The following is a 12,484-nucleotide window of genomic DNA, read 5'->3' on the forward strand; positions in this document are numbered from 1 at the left end:
CACTGAGTGAGGGTGATATAGTCAGACCTTCATTTTAGGAAAATCACGTTGGCAGCTGAATGGAGAGTGGATTTGAATGGGGAGAGCCACCAGCAGACTATTCAAACAGTCAGGAGTGAAGAGATAAGGGCCTGCCCCAGAGTACTGACAGTGTCAGAAGAGAGAAGGGGGATATGTCAACTTTAACTTGTTCCATTTCTCTGACAAGGGCCAGTTTGCCCCTCTTTAGGCATCCTAGTGGCCCTCTCCCCCAAGCGCTCACCTTATTTGTGCTGGACTTAATGAGAACATTGGATCACAGCCTTACCACAGCTTAGGCCTCCCCAGCATCAAGGTGTGTGTGCCACCACACCTGGAATCTCTTGAGTCGGGTAGCTGAATCAAAGAACAGTAACTAATGAGCTTTATAAATTCAGTTATATATATCCATTTAACCAAAGTTAAAGTCCACCTAAAATGTCAGTTTCTACATCCTTCTTACCTACAGGGGCACTGAACCAGGTACTTTGAATAACACCTCTCTTTGGGTCCAAATGTTTCTTTAGCAAATTCAACTTTTTGGTTGAAAAAACAGAAGGGAATTGCCATTCATGGTAGATTTAGTTTGGGAGAGAAAGCTTTCCTACAACCACTCTTTTACCTCCAATCAGTCAGAAAGCATTATTAAGTGTTTACTATGTGCAGCAATGGGGATACAAAAGAAGAAAAAAAGACCATCCCTGACCACAAAGAGTTCATTTTCTAATAAGGGAAATAACATGTAAATAATAAGGTACATACAAGGTATAATAATAATAATAGCATTTATATAGCAACTACTATGTGCCAAAGACTGTGCTGAGTGCTTTACAAATCTCATTTGATCTTCACAACGGCTCCAGAAGATAAATGGTATTATTGCCATCCCCATGTTACAATTGAAGAAACTGAGGTAAACAGAGAGTAAATGACTAGCCCAATATCATACAGCTAATTAAGTGTCTGACTCCAGATTTGGACTTAAGTCTTCCTGACTTCAGGCCCAGTACTCCATCTGCTGCACAATCTATCTGTCTAGATATAAAAAGAATAAATGGATAGTAATCTAAGAAAGGAAGGCACTAGCACTTAGAGTGGGGAGGAGGAGTAAGGTAAGGATAGGAAAAGCCTCCAGACAAAGGTGAGATTTGAGCTAATTATTGAAGGAATCCAGGGAAATGGATAGGAAGAGATGAAGGGACAGCACATTGCAGGCATTTGGAAAAGCTCAAGATATCCAAAAGGTAGTTAGTGATGCATGACTGTAGCTCAGAGAGACTAGGGATGAATATACAGATCTGGGAATCATCTGCATTGAGATGATAATTGAACCCATGGGAACTAACAAGATCACCAAATGAGATAATATAGAATGAAAAGAGAGATGGGTCCAGGATAGAGCCTTTGGAGACCCTGCAGTTAGTAAGCATGACATGGATGGAAAACCAGCAAAGAAGACTGAGGAGCAGTCAGACAGATATGAGGAGAAACAGGAGATGGAGCCTTGTCACAAAAACCCAGAGAGGAGAGTATCCAGGAGGAGAATGTCCACAACAGTTTTTAAAGCAGCAGAGAGATCAAGAAGGAGGAAGATCAAGAAAAAGCCATCTGATTTGGCAATGAAGAATGATTGGTAACTTTGGAAAGGATAGTTCCAGTTAAATGGTGACATGGGAAACCAGATTGCAGGGGGCTTGGAATTGAGAAGACAAGAGTGGAGGGCACTAAGTGTGGCCAAGTTTCTCAAATTTAAGGGAGGAGAGATATTGGACAACAGCTATTGGAGATGATTGGATCAAATGGGGACTTTTTCAGAATGAGAGACATAGGCATGTCTGTAACTCCAGAGAAATAGAAGATAAGAAGAGCTTGAATATAATAGAGTGGGGAAGATAGTCAGGATAATCTGTTGAAAAAGACAGGAAAGGACAGGATTAAGAGTACATATAAAGAGGTTGGCCAAGAGAAGTGCTACCTAGTCATATAAGACTAGAGGGAAGGAGATATGAGAGAAGATGCCTAAATGATATAAAATGAGGAGGGGAAAAGTAAGAACTCTTAGACACAGGTGGTCTCACTTTTTCAGTGTAGTATTTGGCAAGGTCTTTGACTGAGAGGATGAGGGAAGGCTTGAGAAAAGATAGAAAAGTCTAGAACAGCCACTGTTGAGAGAGGAACAACAAACTGATTAGGGAAGAATAGAATGTTTGCCTTGCTGCAGTGAGGGCCCTGTTGAGCTTAGATAATATAAATTGTAGTGGACACAATTGGCAAAATTTCATCATTTCTTCCAACTCCATTTAGCAATTAGGAGGTAGAAGGTGGGAATAATCTAGGGTTGAGGTTTGGTATAGCTTGATCAGCAACAGGACAAAGGGTAAGGGCTTCAAGAATGGAGAACAATATAGAATTGAATTGGTTCACAAAGATGGATGAGAAGTGTACCCAGTGCTGGAGTTATGATTTGGGAAAGAAAAGAGATAGGAAGGGAATAGAGGTAATGATGAGGACAAAGGATATTGTTAGAGATTATAAGAAATGGGGAAAGATGGAATATTCAAATTATATATTTAGATAAAGAAATTTTGGCATTCATAAGCATGGAAATGTTAAGATCTGTGGTTGATGGCAAGGTCAAAAGTGTGTAGCTAAGTATCTCAGTGTGTAGCTAAGGTAGAGTAGAGGAGCAGATCTTAGGAAATGAGTAGACTGAGGAACTGAAACAAGTATGCTGAAGACTTCCTGTACAAGGGGAGGAGAGAGGAGTGAGACTGAGAGGCTCATTGAGGAAGGAAAGAAATGTCTATAGGTCATAGACATTTCTATAACATTAAAAAATTAATTTTGTTTTTCAGTCATTTCCAACTCTTAGTGACTGCATTTAATAAGGATATTGGATGGTTTGTCATTTCCTTCTCCAGCTTATGTTATAGATGAGGAAACTGAGGCAAATAGGGTTAAATGATTTGCACAGGATCACAGCTTTTAAGTGTCTGAGGTCATATCTGAATTCAGCAGAGTCTTTCTGAACAAGTCTGGCACTCTATTCACTGTGCCACCTAGCTGCCCCAAAATAACAATGGCTAACCTTTATATAAGAAACTAGGTAGCACAGTGAATTAAGTGCTTGGCCCAGAATCAGGAGGATCTGAGTTCAAATTTGGCCTCAGACATAGGTACCTAATGCTGGGCAAATTACTTAATCTCAATCTCTCTCTCTCTCTCTCTCTCTCTCTCTCTCTCTCTCTCTCTCTCTCTCTCTCTCTCTCTCTCTCTCTCTCTCTCTCTTTTTCCCTCCCTTCCCCCTCCCCTCTCTTTTTGCCTTAATCCACTGGAGAAGGAAATGACAAACCACATATCATATCTTTGCCAAGAAAACCCCATAGATGGTATGGTCATGGACAGGTGATGATGACACAATAGAAAAACAACAACTTTTATATAATAACACTTTTAAGTTTATAAAGTGTTTTCCATAAGTTATCTCTTTTGATCTTCACAGCAACCCTGGGAAGTAGGTGCTTTTATTATCTCTTTTATAAATGAGGAAACTAATGATAAGAGGTTAAGAGACTTGCCCAAATCTGAGGCAGGATTTGAACTCTTTAAATCCAATACTCCATCTCTACTATGCCACCAAACTATCTCTAACAACTACCATGACCTGGATTGGATAATAAATTTCTATAGTATGAACTTTAAATGAGGAGAGGCTGATCAGTGGGGATAGTGCAGAGAAAATCTAAAAGAGGCAATAGAGAGCAAGGAATCTTCTGACCCTTCTACTGTAATGAGCAATGGTGGAGGGAGGCTTGAGAGAAAATGTAGCTAGTACTAGAAAGGGTATCAATTGAAGCAGTGTCTTTGGGAGGAAGAAAGGTAAGGCTTCAGTGAAGGCCCGTAATGGAAGAAGGGAGAAAGTCCAAGGTATGAGAGAAGTTTGTAATTATAGTGCAAAAGGCAAGCAGATCTGAAATGGGACATGGGGAGAGAGGGACACAGAGTAGGGCTAAGGTGGATAGGAATAAGAATGCAGCCAGTTGGGGATGGGGAAGCCTCTTCCCTTCCCTCTGTCTAGATAAATACAACTCATCCTTCAAACTCTAGTTCAAGTTCTACCTCCTACAAAAACAGCTGCAAAGGCAGAAGTAATGCAAGGGATAGAGCATTGGGCCCAGAGTCAGGAAGACTTATGCTCATATCCCTTCTCAGACATTTACTGAGTGATCCTGGGCAAGTCACTAATCTCCATTTGCCTTGGTTTCTTCAACTGTAAAATAAGAGTAACAATAGAACTTACTTAATAGAATTGTTGTGAGGATCAAATAAGATAATATTTATTTTTTAAATGATTAGTAGAGTGCATGGCACAAAGTAGGCGTTATATAAATGCTTATTCCATTCCCTGCCTATTATTAAAGAGAAATTTAGTAAACATGGAAAAGGAAGCATTTATCAGAAAAAAGTCAGCATGGCTTCAAGAACAAGTCACGATAGCCTAACATTTCCTTTTCTGACAGCATATTAAGCTGGTAGATCAAGAATACTACAGATAGAGTTCACCTAGATTTTATCAAAGCATTTGATACAGTCTTTTACAATCTTCTTGTGAAAAATATGGAGATGTGGGCTAGAGGACAGTACAATTAGACATATTCAGAACTGTTTGAATGTCCTGACCCAAAGGTTAATGGTTCAAATCAACATGGTAGAAAGTCTCTTGGACACTGATCCAAGTATCTGTTTTTAGCCCTGTGCTATTTAACATTAACACATCAATGACTGAGATAAAAGCATAGATGCACATTTATCAAATTTGCAGATGACACAAAGCTTGGAAGGATAGCTGGTACATTGGATGACAGAAGTAGCATTCAAAAAGATTTTAACAGAAAAGTACACTGGATCAAATCTAATAAAAATAAAATTTAATTGTAATAAATGTAAAACTTTATTTTGAGGCAAGGAAAATGTAGTCTGAACTTGTTATTTCATTGGTATAAACAACTACTAGTGTGAAACCTCTTCTTTATGGCCTTGGTGAATTGTCTTTAAGTATCTTCTTAGGTACCAGGTCACTGAGAAGTTAAGTGGCTTACCCAAGGTCACACAGTATTTGTCAGAAGTAGTACTTGACCATTCCTGATTCTATGATTGTTCATCTGAAAAAGAACTGAGTGTTTTAGTAGACCCAAAGTTTAATAGAAGTTGCCAATGTTATGTGGGAGTCAAGAAAGCTAAGGCAAACTTGGGTTGAAATAACAATAGCATTAAGAACTAGAGAGGTGACAATCCCATACTATTCTGCCCTAATCAGAGAACATCTGGAATACTGTGTTTAGCTCTGAGCATCACATTAATAGAAGGCCATTAATAAGATAGAAAGGAAAACAACCTGAATAGTGAAGAGCCTCAAGTTCAGAATCCATGGGATTGAACTGAAGGAACCAAGGAGGTCTAGCTTGGAAAAAAGAGAAGATAACAGCTGTCTTCAAGGAGCTTAAGGGTTGTCACATGAATCTGGAATTAGACCTGTTCTGCTTAGTCCCAGAGGTCAAAAGCAAGAGTAATCTTTGTTGCAAAGAGACAAATTTAGACCCAATATAAGGCAAATCTGAAAAATAGTTAGGCTACCCAAAAGCAGAATGGGCTACCTCAGGAAGTGATGAGTTGAGGAACTTCAAGCAAAGAGTAAATGAATCACTCACTGGGTATGCTGCAAAGAAGATTCTTGTACAGGTTTCAGTTGAACCAAATGGTCAATGAGATCTTTTTCAAACTTTTCAGGTCCTACCTGAAAACTGGCACAGTGGATAGAGCATTAGGCCTAGAGTCAGGAAGGTCTGGGTTCAAATCTGGCCTTAGACACTGGCTATATGACCCTGAGCAAGTCACTTAACTTCTATTTGCCTCTGTTTCCTCACTTAAAAATAGGGATAATAACAGCCTACCTCCCACAGTTATGGTGAGGTTCAAATGAGATGATATTTGTCAAGCACACTTAGTACAGTACCTGGCACATAGTAGGTGCCTGATACTTTAAGTGTTTAAATAAATCCTTCCTTCTCTTTTTGAAATTCTACAACTCTGCCTACTCTGACTCCTCCAATATGCAATAATTTGACAGAAAGTAAGAGATCAAAAGAGAAAAGATAACTTGCTCCAAATCACCCAAACAGGAAGCAGCAGAATTGGGATTCAAAGCCAAAATCTTTTGATTCTAAAACACTGCTATTTCTCCTTTGCCACATTTCCTTAATAATGTTTCTTATTCTTGGCTTTTACCTGACCATCATTTACCATCTTATAGTCCTATAGTCTTGAAAAAGTGATTGAAAGCATGTAGAAAAGAGTTTCCATGCATAGCTCTCCATCACCCCAAGCCCCTCAACCTTCCTGGCTAGAAACAGTGAGTATCCTGGCTTTCTATAACTCTAAGCAGCAGGCTACAGGACTGTGGGTGTTGCCATTTGCAAGGATTTAGATCAAGCTCTCTTGTCCCACTTGGCTTCTGAGAGTAGTGTCAACACAGACACAATGCTATGTCAGCATAGTATGAGTAATAAAATAGAGAAGTTGCTACTGGTCATAAAGACTATCATTATGGCATTATATTAATATACAGTTTAATTCTCTTGTGACTGGATGAGATGATTATTTCCCCCTTCTTGTTTTCCACTCATCTTATAGGAGACTTTTAATTATCATACTATTTCCTGGGCATCATCTTTACACATTCTGCCTTACATTACAGTTATTTGGAATTTATCTTCCCCACTAGACAGTAAGCTCCATGAGGGCCAACCCATGTTTTCAACACCTTTCAATCTCCCCTAATATGTAGCATAATGTGTTAGGCACAGTAAGTACTAAACAAATTGAACTGAATTTAATTAACTAGACTAGAAAGATTGCCGCTAAATTAATGAATTTACTTTAAGAGATATGCCATCCTTTCCCTTTTGCTCTTTTCTCAAATACTCAGAATGCATCTCTCAGGTCTTTTTCCCTCAATGGTCCAATCTGTTCACCAGTAGCACAGAACTGAACCGGCTAAATTTGGCAGCAGGGACCTGGGACACTCTATCGTGAGGAAATGGGAAGCCATTTTGATGCTAAAAGAAAAGGATAGACAGTTTAGGTGCTGCTCTGGCTGAGTCAATGTGACAAGCTGAATTACAGCTATGGAAAAGCTTTGCTTTTTCAAAGCCTCCAACCTGACAATAAGGAGGAGGCCCTCTACTGTGCTACTAGAAAGGCCAGGGTCACTCTGGCACTGTCCATCGATGTTCTCTGTTTTCCTACAACCCAAGAGATTGAAGTGGTCCCTAAGGGAAACATTGTAGATTCCAGAGCTCTGTTGTCAGTGTTATCAGTCTCACCCATCCCCAGTTCTCAAACTTTGGTGAAAAATGTTCCCCAATCTTTCCCCATCTGTTTGCTTCTGAGTGTGATCTTATTGTAAAACAGGACAGTAGTTGTAGGCACTAGTCTTTGCTTCCTTTATTCCAAGTTAATCTTTGGCACCACCCAATTTCATTAGATGTTTCAAATGGTTATAGAATGCATCATAATATGCCACAACAAATAATGAATAGGAAGAATTCAAAGAAATATAGGAAGACTTATGTGAAGTGATGCAGAGTGAAGAAAGCAGAACCAATAGAACAATGTACATTAACTACAATTACATAGTTAAAGACAGTAAGAATGGCAGCAAAATCAATGTTACAGACTGAAAAGAAAATGAAAAAAAAGTATCATAAAAGCAAAGATTGTCTAGATATGGCCACATTAAAGTCAACAAACTAGTATTTTTAGGACGGAGTTAAAAATAAGTAAATAACAGAAGCTTATAGCCACTAATGCAATCATTCATGATCTTAGATTGATTGTATGTATGTGTCATATTGAATACTCATTTTTCTTATTTTCTTATGCTCTGTTTACAAGTTGGTTTACTGGTACTTGTTAGTGGAAATGAAAATAAAATACGTATTTTGTAAACACGTTAGCTGGTGGCATTGCAATATGTGATCCAATCATAATCAAAAGACCCAGTCAGGTAATGAAAAGTCAAATATTAAGTTCCCTCATATCAGGAACTTCCAAATGACAAGGTGTTTTTTATGATCAGCTATTTCGACTTTCACTAGGAAAAACAGCACTATAGCTTAGCAGAAGGGAGTTTGCCTCCAGCTAAAATCCAAATACCACTACAATATGCAGCAAAATGAAGAATGCTCACAATATTAGGAGTGGTACAATATTAAGTGGATTAAAATAATTCATGGGAAATGAACACATGTCCCCAGCTTTGTCTTCATAAAAATAATGCTCATAGCACTGATTTGCAAAGCCGCCCAGTAGTGTAAGCAGGCTTACAGTTTCAATAATGACCATTCATTACTTCCAGTTGTCTAAGAAATTTGAGTTGTTAGGAATTAGATACATACTTGGACAGCTGAACAATCAAAAATAATGTTCCATCACAGGCAATTAGCTCCCACACAGAAAAGCACGGGAGCATAAATGGCCAGATTCAGATTGAATCCCAAAGCTATCTCTAGCTTCACTTTGACTCCAGCCTGTTTGATTTAAAGAAAATGGCACAGAGATAATGTCTTCCATTTCAACCTGTCATCTCTTGGTAGCTTATATGAGTTTTCAGGGTGTCGTTTTATTACTGACTAGAATTTTCCCTGCACTGCATTCATAACCGTTTGATTCGTTTTTTCAGGATTTCAGTTAATATCTATTTCCAAGCTATTTCCCCAACATTCTGTCAAATATTTCATGGTTTTTAGGGTGCTTTTCTGTATCTTTCCCTATGAGTTACCTCTTAGAGACTAAAGCCTAAGGCAACAGAGAACAAAAATTGGTTCTCAAAGATTTCAACAAAATTTTAATTTAACACCAAAATATTTACTATCATTAAATGTTACAGGTAGAGCTCATGACCCTCCTAGAGGTGTTGCGCTAATTAAGTTGTTTTTAGCATCCTGAATGCATACATTCTGTCCTTATACTCACGCTACTATTTATTGCATCTGTACATTTCTATCAACCACAGATAAGAAGCTATTTCACACTACATATTTCTCCCAATGAACCACCCTCGCTAGTGCTTTTCCAAGACCATAGAATGAGGAAAAAAATGTTTACAAATATCTATAACATTTTTTCATTTAGCAATTTCCCCCATGTAGCTAGATCTACAGGGCTGAGGTTACATAATCACCTATTTAATACTCCAAACCAGCTGCATTTAGAGTAATCAGATTTGGGGTACAATGTGCTAGTGTGGAGTTCCAGACTGTGAAATAATAAATGGACATTGTACTAAGCCAAATGCATTAAAGAGAGAAGGCTTGGGATCTAGTTGGGTGCAGAAAGGGAACACTTTCCAGCTGACTGCTCTGCTCACACTAGATGAGGGAAGAGTCAAAGTAAAGCTTGAAAAAAAGGATGTTAGTATCCAATAAGCTAGATTGTTCCACACACATACATGCAGTTCCAATCTGAACCCTTTTTGTCCATGAACTCTAATTCGTTCATCTCATTCATTGAGCTAGCTGTATCTTATTTCATGGTGGACTTCATCTCAATATCCCTATCCCTATAAAGATTGTACCCAGTGTTTTCCCCTCTTCCTCCTCCTCCTTTCTGCCCTAAGCTTCCTTCATCTCTCCTACAGACCTTATTTATGCTTTGTACTACCCAGATACTCCTTCCGTCCCTGTCAGAAGGTTGGACCGAAGTGCTCTTCTCTAAGCTAAGCCCCAATCTCTTGGTTTTCCCCATAATGAACGCTAAACACCTCCTCCCTATCTCCCACCTCCTCCCACACACCCCAAATGAATCCGGAGTTCCATCTTCTCTGTTTGAGGATGATTGCACCTACTCACGCCCCTAATCCCTGATGACTGCACCCCTTCCCCCACCGAGGACTGAGAATTTACCCAGGCACACTCCCCACCCTCTCCCTTGCTTCCCATCCAGCTACCCCCTGCAAGTCACTCAACCTCTCGAAGTCTTAGTTTCCTCTTCTATAAAATGGGTAGACTTGATCTACCACCCAGGATGGTCATGAAGAAGCAGCTTTGTAAACCTAAGACCCTAGAGAAACTGGAGCTATTTCTCGCGGTTGTTATTCTGTTACGACCCCCAATCCACAGAGATCTTGACCCTTCCCCAACATTCCCGTCCCTTCTCCAGACCCATCAACCCAAAGCAGTCCCGTTAGTCGAGCCTTCGACGTTCCCCAGAGAAAAAGGAGTCGGGGCCGGGCCTTTGCACGCGCCCGCTGCAGTCCGGAGCCAGTGGGGACGGAGGCGAGTGAGGGTTCGGGGCCCCCTTGGCCGGGCTGCCTTACCTGGCCGTGTCGGCAGTGGGGCCGGGGCCGGGGCCGGGGCCGGGGCCCGGGCCCGGAGGCTGCTGAGCTGCGACCGTTCGCGCAGCACCGGACGAGGGGAGCTGTCCGCCTCCTGGTGCTGAAGGCGCCTTCCCCACCGCGGGGCCGGGGCCAGGGCTGGGGCCGGGGCCAGGGCTGGGGCTGGGGCCGCCTGCCGCCGGCAGCCCTTCCCCGGCTCCCCCCTCCAGGCTGGCTTCATTGCCCATGGCGGGTCTCGGACGGCGGGGTCAGGGCGGTGGAGCGGGGCTCAGAGGGGAGGGGAAGGGAAGGGAAGGACAGGGAGGGGGGGGGGCCGGGCCGGCGGCTCCCGGACTCTCTGCTCACACGCTCAGCGATGCGCCGCCGCCGCCATCTCCCAGCTCCACCAGCGGCGCCCGGCGCAGCGCATGCGCATCCCGCCCCCGGGGCCCCGGCCCCGCCCCTCACTCTGCACACACCCCTCAGGCGCCTCGGATCCGCGCGTGATGCTTGCCGCCGCTGCTGCTGCTGCTGCTGCTGCTACTGGGGGGCTGCTAGCCGCGCCTACTTCTCTCTAGACGTGAGGAGTCTCCTCCGGGAAGCGCGGCCGCGGAGAGCGTGAGGGCGGGGGCGATAAAGCCCCCGACTTGAGGCGCCCCCAGACACTCTGGTGGAAGGCGCTCCCTGTGGAGCTTACCTGAACCAGGCGTCTTTGGCCCCCAGCAAGAGCGTGGGGAGGGTGGGGCGGAAGAGGGTGAGCTACCAAGGCTGAACACCCCTCAAAGGGAAAGGGCTGCAGTTTCCCTCCCCCCTTCAGCACCTCGGGGCGCTGCACCCAGCCCCAGGGTAGCAAAGCATTTAGATTCAGAATGTCAGCCTTGGGCAGAACCTTAGAAAAACACCCAACTCCTCGCTTTTTTTTGCCTAAAGTCATTAAGTGAAGTGAGTGGCAGAACTGGAGTCTCAATGGGGAAAAGGCCATCATTCTACCCCAAATTCTAGTGTTCATTCTAATTCAGTAGATTCTTTCCAACCTCCCTGCTTTCATAGTCAATCTTTGACCCAGCGTCAGTCACTTAGCCTGTTCACGAAGTGGACTAAACATCCTGACCTTTGCAATTTTCCAACATCCCCTTTCCAATCATGAAGGTTCTAATTAATAACTAAAAGAAATCAGGCCACACATGAGGAATGTGAAACATTGGGGGACCAAAAAGGAAACCCATTTTGACTTTTTACTCACCTTTTTTTTCCCCCCTGGGAAATTTTGGAAAGAGTTTAGGGTAAGGATCTAAGCATATTTCCTTCATAGGACAAGTTGCCCCTGAAACAGAGTTTAGAGTTCAAAGCTCCAAATAGCCTATTTGATGGTGACAATTATTATCAAAGGCACTGCCGATGTTTCCTTTTGGAAGGCTAGGCTCTGCAGTGGAGAAGGGGAGGACATGTGGAGCAAAGGCTGAGTCACAGGATGCAATTCATAGATGTGAAGAAGCTTGAGAACATTGTGCTAGAAAAATGGGAATGGAAGGAGGGTGGAAGAACGAGTCTTTGACAAGTGGTGGCAAAGGTTGTGAAGCTATTACATTTTTCAGGAAAGGAGGAAAAGGCAGAATAGTGACCTTTTAGGGATGTGATCCTCAGAAAGGCCAATCAGTTAGCCAATCAGACCAAGCACTCATATATTCTCTTGATAGTGGTACATTCAACTTTAGTAAAGTCCTCCAGTGCCCCATCATGGTAGCAAAGTGGCACTGGGTTGTTAAAGTTGGCACTGGGTTGTTAAGGTTGTAACAGTGAAACATAAGCTTTGGAAGGTGTAATAGATGATTACTTGAGGGTTGTATCTTTGATGGATACTCAGTAACTAATGGATCAAGGTTTTCTACCCTCCTCCCATTTCCTCCCATTTTCCTCCCTCTTCAGAAGCCTTTCAGCTTCCCCTCTCCCTTTTCTTCAGTCTCCCTCAAATCACTCTTTTCTCAAGTAAGGGTTTATTTGGGGAAGACAGGACAAGGGTAGAGGATAAGGTAAGAGGGAAAGGATTTCCCTATTCTCTATAGAGAGTGTTGGTTTGGAGGATATTGAGGGAAA

At 42.2% G+C, this 12,484-nt stretch overlaps 1 protein-coding gene across 4 annotated transcripts in view; it reads right to left on the reverse strand.

Moving 5' to 3' along the window:
• Window positions 1-10,789, reverse strand: part of BSN (bassoon presynaptic cytomatrix protein) — a 240,072-nt gene extending 229,283 nt beyond the window's left edge. For 3 of the 4 annotated variants that reach the window (XM_007499946.3, XM_056805059.1, XM_056805060.1), the window contains exon 1: window positions 10,394-10,789. In XM_007499946.3, coding sequence (XP_007500008.2) covers window positions 10,394-10,638 — 245 coding nt within the window. In that variant the 5' untranslated portion in view covers window positions 10,639-10,789. The other variant, XM_056805062.1, reaches the window with a different exon arrangement.
• Between the last annotated feature and the right edge of the window lie 1,695 nt (window positions 10,790-12,484).

Source organism: Monodelphis domestica, chromosome 7 (genome assembly GCF_027887165.1).
Source record: "Monodelphis domestica isolate mMonDom1 chromosome 7, mMonDom1.pri, whole genome shotgun sequence".
Classification (NCBI taxonomy): Eukaryota; Metazoa; Chordata; class Mammalia; order Didelphimorphia; family Didelphidae; genus Monodelphis; species Monodelphis domestica.